At 42.0% G+C, this 20,800-nt stretch overlaps 1 protein-coding gene across 1 annotated transcript; it reads right to left on the minus strand.

The window, feature by feature from the left end:
• Positions 1-1,433: 1,433 nt before the first annotated feature.
• On the minus strand, positions 1,434-2,895 carry LOC111834905 (corticoliberin-like). The gene is made up of 2 exons (XM_023794736.2): positions 2,726-2,895; positions 1,434-2,243 (listed from the first exon to the last, which is right to left on the minus strand). The coding sequence occupies exon 2, from the start codon at positions 2,221-2,223 to the stop codon at positions 1,747-1,749; it is 477 nt and encodes a 158-aa protein (XP_023650504.1). The 5' UTR covers positions 2,224-2,243; positions 2,726-2,895; the 3' UTR covers positions 1,434-1,746.
• Between the last annotated feature and the right edge of the window lie 17,905 nt (positions 2,896-20,800).

Below are 20,800 nucleotides of genomic sequence, written 5' to 3' on the forward strand. Positions count from 1 at the left end.
CTGCTGTCAGAATGCACCTCACACCCTGAGTATCAGCACCACACTCGCACGGAGCGGGGAAGCAGGCACAGGAGCCGGGTGAACACGGGGTCTATTCGGGGTAAAAACACACTCGGGAGCACAGGACAGGCAGAAGCGACGATATGACGTTAATGACCGGACTGGGGAAATGGTCACAAAAAAGCACTTAAATACATTAGACTAATTAAACACAACTAGAAACAGCTGATAACAAGAGGATTCCACACGAGGTAAATGAGGGGGCGTGGCACACAGGAGGACCTGACACTGAGTTTCCGGGGGATAAACTTCACGTTCATTCTAAACCTGTCCTGTATAAGTGTTCATGAAAGGTGGATTTTACGTATTTCAAGGTCAAAAATATTAATTAAAGAACATGCTCAAGTTAATGTATCTTCTAATCGTTCAAATTTATTTAAGATTTCATGGATAGTCCAGAAGTAGGGGTTCAAGAGAGCACTCAGTCCACGAAATGGAAAAGAAATTCAAATTGCTTATTTATGATACTTTCTTATTTATGCATTTATATTTAAAATATTCAGGTGCTGAAAGCATGAGAGCCAGCATTTAGCGGGATCAGCGTGACGTTAAGTTAAATTTGCCGAAGGGCTCTTCCCAGCCTGTTCACGGCACTGCATTTAGTCCGCTTGTGCACGCAGGTATTTTTCCATTCAAGTGTTTTGTTGCCGCCGTCCGTCTTCAAGCTCCCTGTAACATTAAATGATCTGGATATACGAGATATTAGAAAGTAATGCTAGACTCAGAAAAAAGGTATTTATCTTTTTTTAAATAACCAGTGGTTTGGCCGATATGAAGATAATGTCAGGCTTTTTTGTATGTACTATTTTGGTCATGCCTAAATGATACGTGAGTTGTTTAAACATTTAACTACGCTGTAATTAGTCTGCCTGAACTCCCTGGGTATTAAGCACAAGCATGCACCTAACCCTCGTCGCGTCATTTACGATTTATTTTAATAGGTGTAATCACTGAGGAAATCATACGAGAACCCTTTTCGGGCCCTTAAATAGCCTATCTTCCATTCTACCTTTTTAATATCTGGTGTGCTTTCTTTTAAAGAGGGATTAAACATTAGATCACACATTTGCGTTTTGGCCACGAAGCGCAAGAGAGCAGCGCTCACTGCAGCGTATTAATATAAATGAAATTAAAATATTTATTTAACAGATTTTTTTAACGCTTGCGTACAACATTAACATGCTGGAAGCTTAGCAGGGAAGAATCTACACAGCTCAATGTGAAGGTAAGCTTTTATTGAAAATATATAAATAGTAGATATTCTCTGGCACAACAAAAATGACTCGTTGCTCATATCGTGTTTATTATTAAACTTAAACAAGGTAAAGTACAGTAGAACTGAATTTCAGGAAGAGCTGTTCATTTAGGTTCTTTGTGGGGTTTCTACAATCTAGTTAAAATAAATGGTCTTTTAAGACAAAGTATAGGTTGATTCTGTGTAAATGCTACACTTTCAGCACTGTTACAACAGTTATACAAATTGACGACAGCTTTCTTGCAATTTTGCACACAATCTGTTTACCACCAAGCGAAATAAAATCCAGATTTATAGTCAAAGCTATAAAATAAATAAGGCAATAGATAAATAATTGGACGAACGAAAATAGTGACAGCAGCACTATGGTATGTAATAGTGTGTTTGTGCTGGATGTTAAACTTTCTTTGGCACATGGATGTCGGTCACGCTTATTTACCGATGATTTCCATCATTTTCCTGTTGCTGTGGGCTTGCTGTGCCAGCTGCTCTGCTCTGGCCATTTCCAGCACTTCTCGGAGCAGGTGGAAAGTTAGATCCAGTGAAATGGGAGGCTCCTCAGAGCGCCTTCCTCTCTCCGCCGGCTCGGCGAGGCTGCTGACAAACCGGCTCAGGTTGTCGACCTTGCTCTGCAGGAGGCGCTGCGTTAACTGTAGATCAAGCGCCTTTCTGACGGTCGCGTCGGCGGACGTTGCCGGAATGACTGACTGACTGCGACCGCCATCTCCAAGCCGGACGAAGTACTCCTCTCCGAGACGCACCAGAAGCGGAAGATGCTGCTGCTGCTGTAGAGCAGGCTGGTGGGCAGGAGCCGGCAGGGCGCCGGGGGGCTCGATGGCTCTGCATTCATGCCGGGGCAGAAAGGCGACTAGGAGGACCGCGATGGACACAAGTAGATGGAGCTTCATATCAGGAGGTCAGCGGGGATCTGAGGAGGAAGCAGTTTAGCGCACTTTATACTCACGGTTAGGTGCCAGATCGGCATTTACAAAATCCAGCCTGGACGGGGAAATTAAATAAAAAAGTTTTTATGGATTATATCAGTTAAGCAATTATCGCAATATTACTGTTTATTTATTAAAAACTGGAAAAACTGAATTCTGGAGGCACTTTTCATAAAAGCAACATCTTTAAGGCTATTTAGTGTGGAAAAAAGTCCAAGCTTATTACGGTCATTTTTCTGAACAATGCAAAAGCTCACGAAAATGGTTGGCAAGTTTTTACAAGAAATACTGCTGCAAGACAAATTGAGCCTTTGATTGTATAGTCTAAATTACGGCACTCTACACATATATCTGCATATAGATACCCATACTGCGCATACTGCACACCGTACGAAGGATCATCACTCTTATCATCACTTAATTTGTGGAGTACCATTCAGAACAAGCCAACAAGTTTTTGGAGTACCTGAGCGGCGCCGGGTCAGTGAGCCTGTCCCTGGAAGATGGCGTGTATCTACTGAGATGCTTCCTTCTTCCACGTTTTCTTATAGTCTATAAAGAAATCGGTGAAAGGACTTCTTTAAAGAATGAATCGCTGTTTTATAGTCAAGATGTGCGACAAGTGTCACGCAGTGAGCTCAGATCTTGCGTCTGCGCAGACCTGAATGGGTTGACACCTGAATGAAGCGCGTCTCCGGTGGACTTACGATGGGATGAGTCATAAAGAGCCGCTGCCGCACTCGGCACAGAATACCAATATTGTAATATGTGCATGACTGACTTTTGTGTGTATAAAATGCATCTTATCCATATTCTGGTCTTTTCGACCTATCTTCATAAATATGGCCTCACAGCTTGCTTCTAACTGTTACGGACGTCAATTAAAAAACAAGGATAATTTAATCTAGACTGACTGCACCTGGGTACTCTGACGTATGCGTAATAATAACCAACCCATAGGCCCTGTACACTTTCATATACTCCATATCGCTTTTATTTCCATTAATTATGCCATTAATATTTAAAATGTATTTGGTTATTATGTTTATATATTTCAGTCGGGTTTAATACATCTTATATATAATATATTTTTTTAAATGTGAAACTTTATATTTTTTTAACAAGTGCATAGGTTTGATTTCAAAATTTGTAGGGACCCCCCGAAAGACACAGTATAGGTAGGGGCATGTCCCTATCGTACATACCCAAATCTAAGCCTTTGATTTTTAATCTGCATGATTTGTGACATTACATGTATGTTTTAGTGTTTTACCATAGTTTCCCATGTTCCCCAGCAACAGCAATGGAGGCAGGTTGTTAAGCACCTGCCATAACTGGATTGCCACACACATGGTAAGTGCCTTGGGGTGACTGTGTTGTGAAAGGCACTAAATAAAAATAAATTGAAATTGAAACTCTCAAAGTTCCAGTTTATCACCTTACAAAATTTCAAATGCATTCACTTTTCCAAAGGGCAACAACAGGCACCTGTTAACCGCATCTCAGTTACATCAGGGAGCATGAGGGAGGTTCCTCTCCTTGGTTTGCAGGAGCTGGACAGATGTGACATACACTAGGAATTAACGTGACCAAACCTCACCCACTGACACCCACCCAGGGCGCAAATAACAAATTCTGGCTCAGATGCAAGGTGATATGAATTCTATGCCCTCTTCCCAAATCATTCACATCCAGAACATCCAGCCAGAAGGGCAAGGGCTGACTAAAAAATATGACTCAGCTTGACCAGTGCCACAACATATGATGCATATAAATAAGTACATCTACTAAATACTTAATAGCATAAATTAAAATAATTAGAAGAAATGCAAATAAATATATCAGGGAAATAGCAATTATTTTGTGTTACCACAACAGTGCCTCATTTTACATTTTATAGGTTTTTGAAATCTTACGGATCTTTTAAAATGGTAATGTCAGTTTTATATTAAAGGTGAAACATTTTGAATCAGTTCCTTGCTCATAAACAAACTGCTTCAGGCAGATTCAACCGTATGTATATAACGATGCAGAATTTAGTGAGACAAAACTGAAAAAAAAATGTGTGGATCGCTTAGTAACTTTCACAGTGATTCCACAATCTTTCCTAAGCTTGTCACCAAATCTGCAAAGATCAGAAAGACAGACTCCACCGAGAAACTGAGTATGTTTTCAATCTTGTACAAAGCACCCTGCAAGAGCACCTTCCTTTGATTCTACTATTACCCAATACCACAGCACTACTTATTACTTTTCATTACTACTCAATACTACTTAGTACCTTTCAATATCTATCAGTACTACACACTATTACTCAGTACCACTCAATGCTACTCAATATGATTTACTACTACTCAGTATCATTCACTACTATCCAGTAACGTATTACTACTCAATACCACTCACCACTACCCAGTCCCATACATTACTACCCAGTACCACTTACTACTACCCTGTGCCATGTATAAGCACTCAGTAGCACTCACTACAATTCAGTACAAGTCAGTACTACTTTGCCTCTGTTTTCTGCTTCTTATGGATTTTAGGTAATGTGGCTTCATTAAAAGCTCTTAACTGAGTTACAAGTGAGAGCGATATAGCCAGTGTCAGTGTGGGGGGCCGTCCTGTTTGGGGGTTGGTGATGAGGGTTGGGAAACAAAACCAGTTGGGGGTGTGACCTTCCCAGGCTGGAACTCAGTCCCACTCCAGCGCTGGAGGTAGCTCTTTGTGTTACGTCCAGCCCATCTTGTCCGCCTGCCTCCTCCCTTAAGTGGCCCTAATCAGCCGCGCCTGTTGCTTGTTACCCCTTGTTAGTCTTTGTATTTAAGTTCCCGTCTGTCTCGTCAGCCCCAGTCCGGTCATTGACGTCACTCCTCCTGTCCGCCTGTGTCCCTCCCCATGTTCGCCTTCTGGTTTTGACCCCTCAAACTGTCATTTGTTTCCCTGCTCCCTTTTAGCTAAATAAACCCCCTTTTTGTCTTTCGTCCCACATGCCGCGACACTATAGGGTCCTACCATAAAAGAGATGGATGAGGAGAACTTCTGGTCCTTTCACTTATGCTTCACAGAGGAGATGCTACAGTCACATATAAGATGGTGGAGCCATACCAACGCTGTACAGAAAAAACAAGAGGACTATGTATAGCATGAGAATTATGTGAGAGTGACATACTAAAACATTTTCCCTATCATGTAAGAAGACGGACAGTTACTGAGTCATTTGGTATTCAAGAGAGATATTTGGTCTGAACGCGTCAAAAGTACCAGTTGAACTAAATCACTTGTCATTTTTCATATATTTCCTCTATGAAATGGCTGTGTAATGTTTAGCAATAATAGGAGTATGATTCTCTTTTTAAACAATGAGAACTTTAAGGAGCATTTGGAGCTTTCAGCATTGATAAAGAACATCCATCCATGCACACGATCGCCCATAGATTCTTAGCAGAAGGTCAGCTGCTAACAGTGCTCAATTATCATGTATTTCAGAGTGAAGCTCAGTGCTCTTGGTTATTTAGCCTTTGGGGATTAATCATTGCACATAATTCATGGAAAATGGCCCTGTGCATTTTCGTGTATTGTTAAAAAAAATGTGCTTCAGTAGGTGGTGTTAGAATACGTTGGTAAATGGTCTCTATTAAAGTGCTACCAAATTTGTTCTTTGTTTTCTGATGAAAAAGGAAGAATTTCACATGTGAATAGCTAGAACACTTTTGTTCCTTGAGGCTTCTTAAGATTCAATGTATGGTGCGATTTTCTAGGTCCCGAGTGTCTCATAAACGCCGTGATCCTTTACTTCCTGACAGCTGAACACAACCTGTAATAGCAGACAGCATTGCCTTTTGTTACCGCCTTTGGTCTTTGAATGCACAGTTCACTAACTGAAGACAAACTGACCCAGTGTGGGCAGACATTAAGTTGAAGCTGCTGCTGTGTACTGCAGTGTTCAGCTACAGAAATGGTTGACCAGCTACTTGCGTGTGGAAGACCGAAAGGCATCAGACTGAACTAACATTTGCCGAATGAAGCCAAGGACTTGCCTGTCAATCCTACTGCAAGGGAATGTAACTCAGCAAATTAAGTCATAGTGTTTACAGAACTCTACTCAGTTTCATACATAGCAGTTTATAGAAGAGGTTAGACATGGCATTCAGATAAAGTATGACCAAAATTCCATTTAAAAACAGGTAAAACTGTTAGCAGTATAAGTAAATTTGGATACTTTTGGGTGAATACAAGCTGAAAACGGACTGGGGCTTTTCAGGTTGGACAGATGGCTTACTGGATATACTGTAAAACTGTCTCGAATCACAAGCTCAGGGAAGTCTATAGGAAATGAGTTGCATGCAAGTATTGCAGTGCTCCTGATGCAGATATTCCAGTGTTCCTCATCGCACACAGGAGATTGCTGCACATATTTACCCCCTTGACCTGAAGGACTTGAGAGCTGAGCAGTCCTTGCAGTTTAGTCTTTGGTGGGATATGGATATTGAGATGTTTTCCTGGTGGGAGGATAGAACACCAACCAGCTCACCTCATCAGCATCCCTCTTGCAAACCTGGCCCTGGATATGAGCTATTCAAGATGAAGCACTCAATTTGAATTTCCACCCCACTCCTGGAATCCTAATGAGCCCTTTGGTGATGGACTTGTTTAATTTTCAGCCTGCGGGTAGATGGGCTCTATTCCAGAGCAGTACTGGAGGAAAGATGCCAATGTCCTGGATCCAGATACCAGCTAGACAACTGCTGATCTACTCTGTAATATGGCTCTTCAAGACTATTCTAGTCAACGTCTCTGTCAAGGTCTATTAAGAATGAAATGAATAGGAAATAAAATTTATACTGAGGTATAAGGAGCCCAATATGTACATAATATTGTGTGTATAGTCAATATTATGCGTGTTTTATAGATTTTTTTTCAAACTAGATGAAATATAACAAATGGAGCTTTAACTAACTGAGTAGTATTAATGAGTGACATTTCACAGCTGATTGTGTCACCTGCAGTCGGTCTCAGCTCAGTAGGGCTACAGTCATTTCATGCAAACTCCAGCCCAAAGGTCCTGCTAAGACTCACTAACCCGCCATGCAGATAACAATATCATGTCTCCGAAACCGATTTAGAAACCTTCATAGAAATGTATGAAACCATCCAAGCTAAAAAGGAATTATGTGAAAATATGCAGATTATGGTGCCGGTGGGACATATTCTTATGATGAATGTGGTGCTTTTTCTTTGACTAAACGTAAAGCGCCGTTTTGCCGCCCTTAACATCATCCGTCCGTTTGGTAATCAGTCACAAAAGAGAAATGCAGTGGAGAAGGCAAGGTAATACAGGGCTTTTAGTGCTGCTCGAACCCTGGGGCAAAGGAAGTCTAATAAGACAGGCGTCCTGTTATAGCTCAGGAATAGGCTAATGTTGTTATGGTTGACGATGGCATCTATCTTTGGACTGAGGGGACAGGTGACGAATGAGTGTGACATTTATGTTAAGTAGCATTTCTACTTAGAGCTATAATGACCAAAAAACATAAAACACATGTCACTTGCAGAATGTATAGCATGTGACGAGCCTTTATTAGTAAAAATAAAATTGCATTCGGTCAAACTTTACCTTTTTTCGTCGGTTTCATGATTGTCCTATAAAATGATAGCTCTACATACAAGAGGCAAACAGGTATAATTAGTGACTTTAACGTTAACTAGTAATATCTGTCGAGAGGAATCAGCCAAATTCATGGAAGACACTTCTTAATGGCCTCTGCTGACGTAGTTGTGAGTTGGGGGCCTGCAGCAGCACTCAAAAATAGTTCAGGACGAATTCTCAGCAGCAACTCCTCACGGGGCGGAGGAGGGGAAGGGGGCGGAGGGGGGTGTCAGGTTCCATCATGGAAAACGGGTTTATGGCTCCTCATGCAAAACTATAAGAGCAGAAGCTCACAGCTCCTTACTTGCGCCCTTGGTCAGTTCTGTCATCACATTAGTGTCACATCTGCAGGTAAGGATGCCTGACCACAGCCGGGGCGGTCGGGCGGGGGGGGTGTTCCCGTTTGGGACCTAATGGAGGAGCGGACGTGCAAGGCAGTAGATAGGGGCAGGGAGGTTTGAGTGATTTTTCAGAAGCCACTGATACTGTAACCTGGCTGGCCCAGGCCAGGGGGACTGTATTTTATGCATAAACAAAGCTAGCTGGATGGATTTGGCAGAAGATTTTTGAGTGTAGGGGGCAGCATGGATGCCATTAATCCCTCCAAACTGCTGTGAGCAGCTGTTTCATTCTTCACCCTGTGAAACAAACAGGTTAAACCCAGCCAACAGAATTATTATGCATATTATGATAGCAAAAAAATTGGTTTTAGATGTATAGTAGTCCAAATCAAGCAAAACAAAGTCTTTGCATTTTATAAAACATGTGTAATATAACTTGTTCCAGTAATGTGTGATACTCAATTAATAAAGACTTCTTACTAAATTTGTATCTATCTTATCTCGTGTCTGTTATACTCTCATGTTATTGTTAATTTGGTTCACTTTGTAACAATAATGCTTCACTTGCACCACTTAGATGATAAAAATGTCGGCCGCACATTAAGTAATTTTCTGTGATTTTGGGTGTAACTGATGTTTCTCTTCAGTACCTAGTATGTTGCTGTCCTTATAATCTCCTCCTGCACTGGTGATGATGTTACCTTTAACGTGCTTCAGCGACCCGTTCACTAATGGCGCTTTTCCACTGCATAGTACGGCACAGCACGGTTCAGTACAGCTCACCTTGGTTTGGCTCAGTTCGGCTCGGTTTGTGTTTCGACTGCAGTTTAGTGCCGCTTTAGAGTGGGCGGGATTATTCACGTGTCGTTATAGTTGCGCCGCCTCTACTGCCGTGACATCATCGTAAACGCGCCACAAACAAACACACAACAATGGAGCATATCGACGGAATGGTGTTCTTCATTCTCGGCATGTGGATGTTTTTAACAGCAAGATGAAGGAGTTTGTTTCAAAAGAGGCTGATGGTGCGTCCGAACCTTCGCTGGCTGTGCTAAAAATCTAGCGGGTCTGTTGTGTCTCGTGTCGCAAGTTCAGTGACGCAGTAATGACGATTTTCTCCGGCCAATCAGTGACCAGTAGAGTTTACACGTCACGTTTTGGTAACGGTTCGGCGCGCTTGGAACCTCGGCTGAGGTGGTACTTAAAAAAGGACCAGGTACCAGGTACTGTTCCCAGTGGAAAACCCCCCAAAAGTGAGCTGAACTGAACCGTGTCGTGCCGTACTATGCAGTGGAAAAGCGCCATAAGTGTGAATGCTCAGATAGATAAGATAAGATAAGATTGAGTATTGCATGGAACTCCATAGTAATGGCTCAGTAATAAATAGTATTGCACAGTCGGTTATTCAGTGAAACAATGGATGTTCTGAGAATGTGCCTAAGCAGTTCTGGTTCAGACCCCCCACAGAGTCAATACGCATCTTGTAGGGTCAATAGATATCTTTCTTCAGCTATTTCATTCACTGTCCCCGGGATAAAATCCCATCGGCTCAAACAGGCTTGATTGGAAGCCCAATCACACGCTGCGTGAGATCCGTATTCATCCCCAGCATGCTAAAAGCTGTCCATACAAACGTGGCCCATAAGGTTAGGCTGAAATATTTACTAATTATAGACAGAAACGTCTGGCAGACAGAGGCAGATGTTTCTGTGTAATGAATCACTAGTGCTTAGAAAGCAAAGATGAACTCACAGGTTTTCATTTACGTGAATATGAATTAGCAGGGCTGGCTATGGAGACTGACACCGCTGCCTCTGCTCATGTTATGCAGGTTTCCTCTGGGAATATTTCTCTGGGTTGTTTTATTTCTTGCTCACACCAAATTCCCCTCTGCTGACAGGAGCCGCTCGAGCGAAGACTCAGAAGACGAGAACATGAGTGCTATTGTAGACCTTTGTAGCTTAGCATTAGACATTCTTACAAGTCGGCGGATTTATATCATTAAATATCTCAAATGTGATTAATCCCTAAGGGCAGACAGGCTGAGCTGTCCTCAGTGAATGAGCACCTTGAAATACAGGTCAAAGGGCATAAATGGCCATGATGTTAAATGGGTAACAGATGCCCTCGTGCATCTTCAGCCGTCCTAACTCACCAAACGGTCTTGGGAAGCTTTTTTACAGACACCACGTACTTACAAGTGGACCTACCATGAAGTCTATTGAAAGTTGAATACAATGGTTCATAATAAAAACCCACACTATTCTGTAATGCTCATGAAAACATTGAGTGGCTTCAGTGGATTGTCAGCTCAAGGTACAGTGCAGTGTCTTGTGTAATTACTTTTATTATTACTGTATTATTATTATTATTATTATTATTATTATGTACTGTAAAATAAGACCCATAGGTACCTGTTCCTACAGATTTGAGTTAATGAGGGACTGATCTCACAGGATCTGATCTCAGTTGTAACCTGAGGACTGCTTGTGCATTCCTGGAAAGCATAGTTTCACGCTGATTTGGAATCCATATATTTGGAGATATATATTTATAATTGTTGATGTTTTTCTTTCAAGCTCTTGTCAATACACATGTAGGGTATGATTCCAGGAATCCATCACTCCTGCATTTCTGAAAGCATCCTGACACAAACCCTTGATGAACATTTCAGATGGAAAGAGCATTAATAGGAAATGCAGGACACAGCCACTTAAAACACAATGTTATTCTGGCTGGTGTTCTAGCTTAAATGTGAAACATACAGACCACTGCTTTTCCTCCATTTGTCGCAATGCCCAGTCTAAAAAAAACCCTGCATTTGTAGTTACATTTTTTTTCTCATATTTGAACTGGCTTCAATGTGAGCAGGTTAAAATCCATGGCGCTTTGAATGTGAAGCCTGTCTTCATTCCTTCCTCAGATCAACATTTTATTTTATTCGTCAGATGCTTTTATCCAGAGCAATGTACATTAGAGTAAGCAGGGCCAGCCGGTCCCTAGCGAATGGGGATTAAGAGCTTCGCTCAGGAGCCCGATGGTGACATCACTCTGTGGACCCTGGGGTTTGAAACAACGATATTTCAATCATAGGTACAGTGTCCTAACCAACACACGGCTCTTAACCCCTGAAAATGCCCCAGCGGTGTTCGATAAATTGATGACATTGATATAAGGATGTGCCAAAACTCTCCATGTCACGCCCCGTTCCGTCCGATCCTAATGTGTGCCACGCCCACCTCGTTACCTCCTGTTTCTCCCTGATTGTTCTCACCTGTTGCCTGTTCCGTTTGCCTAGTCTTGTCCATATTAGTCCACATCTCCCACTGTTTCCCAGATCGGTCATTGATGTTGTCAAGTCTCGTGCCAGTCCGTGCTTGTTTACCCTGTCTTCCCTGAATAAACCCCGTTTGCCCGTCCGCTTGGCTCTACTCGCCTGCTTCCCCGCTCACCCGCCAGCGAACATAACACTCCCCAGTTAAACAGGGATAAGACAGAGGTCCTCATCATTAGTAACAATACCCAGAGGCATATTATGCTAAAGTACAGATTGTCGTCGACTTACGACCACAATTAGTTCCGTCTGACTGGTTGTATGTCAATTTAATAGAAAAAATAGAAAATTGGCTGGAGTTTTACTGCAAAGCATTCTATTTATTAGGAAGACATTTACTTGATATTTTCGCAATATTTATTTACAAAAGTTTGTATTTGTATGTTTGATGTCAAGCTCCACCAAAACAGTTGAAATTGAACAGCCCATTGTTTAACTGGAACACTCCCACACAATGACGGGCTACAGCGTTTAACTGCAACACTTCCACAGGTAAACACAGTGACGGGCTACAGCGTTTAACTGGAACACTCCCACACAATGATGGGCTACAGCATTTAACTGGAACACTCCCACACAATGACGGGCTACAGCGTTTAACTGCAACACTTCCACAGGTAAACACAGTGACGGGCTACAGCGTTTAACTGGAACACTCCCACACAATGACGGGCTACAGCATTTAACTGAAACACTCCCACACAATGACGGGCTACAGAAATTAACTGTGTTTATTCACTGGATCATAAGCTAAGCAATGCTTTTCTATTTCAATTTCTTTCAGGTGTTATAAAGTTAACTATATACAGTCATCTGAAAAAATTAGGACACCCCATTAAATATTTAATTATTTATTAAGAAATATCAAAATATCAATATTAAAACTTCTTTCAAACTATATCTGTAGATATAGAAAACAAATTAATTTATTTAACAATGGCACCCTGTGCCCTAATAGCTAGTGTTCGGCATGAGATGTTTCCAATAACCATCTATCAATCTCTGACATCAACTGGCAGAAGGTTTTCCCCACTCTCCACTGCACTATTCCTTAAGCTGTGTGATGTTTGAAGGGTGTCTACCATGCATTATCACCCCACAGCATCTCAATAGGATTCAGATCCGGGCTTTGACTTGACCATTCCAGAACTCTCCATTTCTTTCTTGTACGCCATTCCTTGGTAGATTTACTGGAAAGTTTTGGGTCATTTTCATTTGCATGGTCCACCCCCACTTCAGCTTCACAGATGTTTTCACATTGTCCTCAAGCCCCCTCTGATAGAATGAAGAATTCATAGTGGATTATATGCTGGTGAGCTGGCCAGGTTCTGCTGCAGCAAAGCAGAACCAAACCATGACATTTCCACCCCCATGCTTCACAGATGGTATAAGGTTCTTTTGCTCAAAAGCTGTCTTTGGTTTATGCCAAACATGTCTTCTGTTACTGCGCCCAAATAATTCAATTTCACATTCATCTGTCCAAAGCACGTTGTTCCAAAATTCCCAGTCTTTGTCTAGGTGGGTCACTGGCAAATGTTTTTTTGACAGCGAGGGTTTCCTCCTTGCACAGCTTCCATGAAAATCAAACTTGTGCAGTGTCTTTCTGATGGTAAATGTATGTACCTTGACGTCAACTGTGGTAAGAGCTTCCTGTATGACCTATGATGACATTGTAGGATTTTTGTAGACTTCCTTCAGCATCTTGCAGTCTGCATGCTGGCCATAAAGGGATGGACATGGTCAGAAACAATGCTCAGGTAGGCCGTGGCATTTAAACGATGCCCAATTGGCACTAAGGGGCCTAAAGTGTGCCAAGAAAACATCCCCCACACCATTACACCACCACCACCAGCCTGCACAGTGGTAACAAGGCATGATGGATCCATGTTCTCATTCTGTTTATGCCAAATTCTGACTCTACCATTTGAATGTCTCAACAGAAATCGAGACTCATCAGACCAGGCAACATTTTTCCAGTCTTCAACTGTCCAATTTTGGTGAGCTCATGCAAATTGTAGCCTCTTTTTCCTATTTGTAGTGGAGATGAGTGGTACCCGGTGGGGTCTTCTGCTGATGTAGCCCATCCGCCTCAAGGTTGTGCGTGTTGCGGCTTCACAAATGCTTTGCTGCATACCTCGGTTGTAACGAGTGGTTATTTCAGTCAAAGTTGCTCTTCTATCAGCTTGAATCAGTCGGCCCATTCTCCTCTGACCTCTAGCATCAACAAGTCATTTTTGCCCACAGGACTGCCGCATACTGGATGTTTTTGCCTTTGCACACCATTCTTTGTAAACCCTAGAAATGGTTGTGCGTGAAAATCCCAATAACTGAGCAGATTGTGAAATACTCAGACCGGCCCGTCTGGCACCAACAACCATGCCACGCTCAAAATTGCTTAAATCACCTTTCTTTCCCATTCTGACATTCAGTTTGGAGTTCAGGAGATTGTCTTGACCAGGACCACACCCCTATATGCATTGAAGCAACTGCCATGTGATTGGTTGATTAGATAATTGCATTAATGAGAAATTGAACAGGTGTTCCTAATAATCCTTTAGGTGAGTGTATATAAACCATGCATTTCTGTCAATCAGATAACTTTAACAACTTACCAAATGGGTGCAAAATCAGAGATATTAATTTCCGCCTGTCACTAACCAAGTATCCCTTCACAATACTAAGCCAGAGAAAGGTCCCCAGTGAAACTCCTGCATTTTCACACCATAGAGACTCTAATATTAACATTTATGAGATTATATTTGAAGTGCAAATTTTATCATTAGAGGAGACAAAAAATTGAGAAATTTCAATAGGTGCAAGTAGTTTGCAAGTAGTACACGGTGCCTATGCACCACATTTTATAGTGTGTTGTGTTATGTAGTCTGTATCTGATCTTGACTTGGTCTGGCTCTGCCTTGGTTTAAGTCTTGCCTCAGTCTCACCCTGCCTTGGTCTTGGTCTTGTTTCAGTCGCAATACACTCTGGTCTTAGTAATGACTTGGATTCGGTTTAGGTGGTCTTGACTACAACACTGGGTACACTGGGTAGATGTGGGAGGCTCCTGCAGAGCTGCAGGGTCAACAAAATTGCCTGGGCTTTGAATTCTGATCACAGACTTCTTGGTGCTACTCTGAAGATTCAGCTTAGATCCAGCAGGGTACCACCTATTAGGAGAATGAGACTGGACTCAGCTGTTTAGACAAATTTGTACACAGTTTTTATGAGGAACTTGCAGACCTGGGCATGACTGCTGATGCTAATGTGATGTGGGAGACCTTCCATGATAAGAGTCTGAAGATTTCTGAGGGCTGTGTTCGTGTTGCTTGTGTTTCCAGAAGGAGGTGCTTTACTGTATCTCGCAGGGCATCCTGGATATTATTGAGAAGAGTCACATCACATGGCTTGACAGCAACCCAGCCTGTACCCGGAACTGAGAAGGACAGCTGCGAGGGCACAGAGGGCAGATAAGGAGGTGTTTGTTAGTGAAATCTGTGAGCAAGTGACACACCATCTGTGATCTAGTGACCCACGTCCTGCTTACAAAGGAATTGAAGCATTATGTACTTCCAAACCTGTTCCTCAGAGGGTCGCAGATGATAGAATGGTCCTTACAGATCGCACTGCAGTTATGACTCGTTGGGCCAGCTACTTTCAGTAGCTGTTTAAGACTTTTCCTCTGGCTAGGACTTTGAACATCTCTGGATCTATGGTTCTTGGGGCTGATCCTCCGGTTAGTTATGAACTACCCAATCTCACTGATATAGTACAGGTAGTGTATCAGCTGGGGGTAGGGAAGGCTGCAGGAATCTGTGGTATCTGGGGTGAACTTCTCCAGGCTGTTGGTAAGGCTGTCCTTTTGGCGCTGCAAGCAATCTTTGCAAATGAACCAACCAGTGATCAAAGAGTCCCATTCATGTCTCTGTTCACTCTTTCTATGAAGTCAGTAGGCGGATATGCTGAGCATGGGGGGGTTATGAGGTCGCTGGAAAGGGGCGTGTGGCACTTCCGATATCTGTGTAAGAGGACAAGATCCAAGTCCTTAGAGTGCTTCCTGTCTTGCTGTATGGCTGCGAGACATGGACGCCACACAGTGACCTGAGATGAAGAATGGACTCCATTGGGACTGTGTCTTTTCAGAGAATCCTTGGGTACTGCTGGCCTGACTTTGTGCCGAATGAGCAGTTGCTCAGGGAGTCCCGAATGAGGCACATGCCTCATTGTGTCAGTTACAGCACTATGACCATGTGGCGCCACATTGAGGGTGATACAACTTGCAGGATTCTTATTTCTGGGGACCCAAGCGGCTGGACCTGGCCAAGGAGACGCCCACAGGTATTAGACTGCGGCAGACAAATGGTCACTTCTAAAGGGTCGGACTGGTTACAAGTTGGCCTGGGTGTCGCCAACCAGGATCCCCCAAACTGACCAGACCTGAGGTATGATCTCCTTTGACAATAATGAGAAGCTTATTCATGCATTTATTTCTCCAAGGCTTGACTACTGAAACTCCTTCTATCTGGCCTTCCTAAGCGCACTATCAAAGTCCTGCAACACGTCCAAAACACAGTATCCAGAATTTTATCCAGCACATACAGTATATTACTGACCATATTTCTCCTGTTATTAAGTCACTTCACTGGTTGCATTTGCTATATAGAATTGATTTTAAAATTCTTTACTTAGTTTTTAAATGATGGCTTCATGACCTTGCTCCTGACTGCCCCAGCAATATGATTATCAGGTCAGTCCCTGTGAGATCTCTACGCTCACTAATTAATAATACCTGACCATCCCAAAATGTAGACTGAAAAGTGGGGAATCGGCTTTTAGTTATTATAGGCCCAAATTGTGGAATTTACTTTCACAACATTTATGGGAAACAACTGCTCTTGGCACTTTTAAAAAGACTTTGAAAACCTACCAATGCTTATCCTTTGTTTTACATTTATTATTGTGCTGAATTCGTGTCATTGCATTTTAAAATGCTTTTAATTTTTCAATGTCCCTTTGTACTGTTATATAAAGCATTTTGTAAGTTTGTTTTTGAAAAGTGCTTCATAAATACATTTATTATTATTCTTCAATCACACCTGTAAATTTATGCATCTCAAAGGAGAAAAGATAAGATATGTGACAACTAAAGTACTCCTCTGCTCTGGTACTCATTCATTTCAGTAGAGGGAAAGTATCATTGTATTTCCTAACATTGTTGACCACAAACTTAACAGATTTTAGTTTCTGCGCACAGGTCATAGGAAGATGAACCAGACAGTGATCAGAGGCCCACAGCTGCATGAAGAACAAAGCGATAGACATGCTGTCACACTGAATAATACCCATCCATCCATCCATCCATTCATCCATCCATCCATCTTTCAAACTTGTATCAAGAACAGGGTCAAAAGGATGCAGAAGACTGGGGACACACTGGATGGGATGAACATTTTTTCTTACTTTATTAAAGATGTTATGTGTTTCAGTGAATTCAGTTAAAGTGATTTTTTTTATTCTGGAAAAATTATCACTGTGGTGACAATAAAAGGAAAGGAAGTAAAAAATTGTACACTGGAGACTTAATTTTTGTGAGTGATTATTCAGTCTCAGGCCAGCGTTCATGAGCAGCTGATTAAATTAAATAACCAATTTCTATAATAGACTCTCAAAATAAACACATGTAGTCGGCAAAAAAACATTTTCAGTTATCAGAAAATTCAGTCCCATAGCCAGTACAAATTAACATAAACCTTTCAGTCCAAAGTAATTTTAAAATGTATAATAGAGAAGTTTTCATCTTTCCTTTCTAATTCAGCGTGTATGTGTAGCTGGGGTTTGAGATGCCATGGAGTGCAGGTGGGTGCCACCCCCCTGTGGGAAAAATGGCAAAAACCACCCCATTTGAAAATATACCCCCTCACCACCCCCCTAAACGGTTCTGTGTAACTGTCACTCATGTGAATGTATATCAACTGACTGTATCAGGCTGGACCCCAAACTGAAACTCCCCCCCCCCTCCCCTGCTCATCCAATTTTAGCATCAGGGCCCCCCACCACTCAAAAAAACAATTTGACCCCCCATCCCCCTTGATCCAAATCATCAATTATCCAAAGCAACGTACATCTGAGAAAGCAGGGTTCTTTAGTATGCATTAGTAGTGGATTTCCACTTACGTGTTTTTCACGATGATGTGTCTTGAATGATACGGAAGGTAAATCTGACTTACATAAAATGTGACTTACATAAGGCTTTGCGAAACTGATTGCTTGCGTCAGTCGAGATCTGCCTTATAATTGTAATATTTTTGCAATATTATTTCCTACATAACTGTGAATAAAAAGTATTGCATCTGGGGAACTGCATGTATAAAATTCTTCAAATTAAGTCATGAGATGCCCCTCTATCGGGGCCACCTGTACATCATCCTTTCCCCTAATCATCATGTCTCCATGACATATGATCGATACATGGTGGCCTTTTCTCCTTTCCGCACCACCTTCCCCAGCTTGTCTCTGACCTGTGTGAATCTGGGAACAAGTGACTGACATCATCGACACCAAAACATCCTGACTGATGTCCCAGATCATGGGCTTAACACTGTTGACGTCTCCTCAGCACTCACATGTGCAATCGGTTCATTCTGAACACACCAGCTTTGCAGCATATGTCTGAGAAAATGACTTCCTGGAGCAAACAAAGTGACAGTTCTCCTTCCCCGATCATCATCCCCGCATGCATTTAGTCGGTGTATATTATTCCTTCATCAAGAATCCAATTTCAATTAATTTTATGTCAATAAAAATTTCAGTCAGAGTTAGTGTGTGTATGTAGGTTATGTATATATTGCATTTTGGGGACCAAAATGTCCCCTATAATTATCTTGACGTTGTGGGGATCATTTTTTGGGGGAATCTCAATTTTTAAAAAATCCACCTGCAATCAAAGAACTAAAAATTGCCAAAAGTCTTGTGTTTTGTTTAGTTACTTATGGTTAAGGTTAGGGTTGGGTAGGGGTAAGGTTGTCATTGATGAGATTAGGGTTTTTCCCATGGAAAAATGTTACCTGTTAGAGTGGGAGTTAGACACAGACCACCGAGCACTCACCTGTATCTAGACGATAAAAGATCACAGTGCAAGTGTCTCTGTGGTATCCGGTACTGCAACCCTTTTGTTTTAGGGTTCGCCACCAGGCTGGGCATCAGAATATCATGATCGAACTACCTGTCCTGACTGCCATATGATGGCAGTCCTGGAGAGGGGGGATGTAATGTGACCGAGAACTCTGTCCCAGGTGATGGGCAGCATGCAAAATAAATCTCTGACATGATTTACACTGCACTACTATGCAGTTGATTTTTCCCAGTTTCCAGTTTCGCTGGAAGTCTACAGGGCTGCCAACCAGTAACTATACTGGCATGTCATACATACACACACACATACCTCACTTCAAATACCATAATACAATTTAATACTCTAGTTAAAGCAAATCACAGACAACCACGTACCAGTTTGGAGGTTATACTTATTTGTGCCGCAGGACATCTTTGTGGAGCACTGTGTTTGTTTGTTCATTTAGTCACCTGTTTGCTGCATCTGTGTCCGCCGTTCCGGGTAAGTCGTCATGCTGCCATGCCCCGGTCTGCCTGGCGCCAGAATATGTTTGTAATATTGGATTTTTTTGTAATTTTGTAAAACTTGGTATCATTTTGGTATCAAACTGATAGCTGCTGTGTTCCTTATGGTATGTGTAAGAGGGAGGGGCTAAAAGATTAAAGGCTCCACAGTTTATTCCCCAGGGGCAAGTAGGTGTGGCAGAGGTCTGTATGTGAGGTAGGTGTATGGCCATTATGCCCAGTCTATATAGTGTATAACTCAGTCTTGATTTTGGTCACCACTTTGTTCACTTTACTTGATTTGGAAGCATAAATAATATTCATTGCATTTATGTTATTCCAATGGAGCAATTTCTCGTTTCTGTAGCTGAGAGAAACAGCCCATTCGGTTCCTCTACCTCACAGTATCAGTGTAATTCATCACGTCGCTGTTGTAGCTCAGTTAAGTAGTTTCATTTCTTTTTTCAATTTCTTTGTATCCATGTTTTATTACTAAATTTTTATGAAGGGATTCTGGAAAAGTGACGTCTTACTCGGTTCCACCTACATAACAGGCAGTGATGTTCCCAGCCACTGTAATCAGGAGCCCATACTGCTGCACTATGAGCCTGAATATTTTTAGGGCAGACAATGCACTACACATGTTATACTGTCCAAGGGACTGTTCAAGTAGAACGCCTGCAGAATGCAATTATAATTTGTATCCCAGTGTTCTCATGAGTGCAAATCAGGAAAAGAGAGGTTTGTTTTTAGAAAGTGTTTGGCAGAGGATAACTGCTCAGCACCGCATTGAAACCTCTTGGTTGCATCTATCTGCCTAGAAACAATTCATGATTCAAGTACATACAGCTAGTGCTTGGTGAGCAAACTGAATATTCCAGTGGAATTCAAACATTAGACACCCAGAAAAGGCCTGAGGCTCCCCCATCCATTAACAATGTAAAGGTCAGGTATGATGTTTGGTCAGAGGTCAGTGTTTATATTCGAAATCCTATGTTAAGGCGAGGAGCCCTTGTCTGATTATACAGGCATTTCCTTTGGGATTTTTTATGGATTAACACTGCGATCCTCCAGTGTGGCACAGTGTTGCATTCTGTTTGGAGTGCCCTGGAAAAACAAGTGGATCGTTGATGCACGCAAATAAGTAACCAGGGGTGACCCATTCTTGTAAAAATGGTGCATCTGCAAGAACTTTACCAAAAAATAGTATATTGAGGCTTTATGATGGTGGTGATGGTGGTGGTGATGATGATGATGGTTGGTGGTGATAATGGAGATGATGGTGGTAGTGGTGATGATGGTGGTGAAAGTGATGGCGATAATGGTGGTGATGATGGAGATGATGGTTGTGGCAGGGATGAAGATGATGAGATGATGGTGGTGGTGGTGATGATGGCAGTGATAGTGGTGGTGATGGTTCTGGTGATGGTGGTAATGCATTATGGCTTAGCGTATGCCAAGAATGAATTTATTCTGTATAAAAAGAAACACTGCAACTGCAACAAAGAAGAGAGAGACGGCAGGGCAAAAATGCACAGCTAGTTGATGCTTACTGTAAGTAGAATACTCTAATTTTAGTTAAAATTCATCAGTCCTTTGTGGTTGATA

This window comes from Paramormyrops kingsleyae, chromosome 15, assembly GCF_048594095.1.
Source record: "Paramormyrops kingsleyae isolate MSU_618 chromosome 15, PKINGS_0.4, whole genome shotgun sequence".
Lineage (NCBI taxonomy): Eukaryota > Metazoa > Chordata > Actinopteri > Osteoglossiformes > Mormyridae > Paramormyrops > Paramormyrops kingsleyae.

Excerpts from the sequence above, each read along its gene's own strand:
- LOC111834905 (XM_023794736.2), bottom strand. The coding sequence starts at position 2,223 with ATGAAGCTCCATCTACTTGTGTCCATCGCGGTCCTCCTAGTCGCCTTT.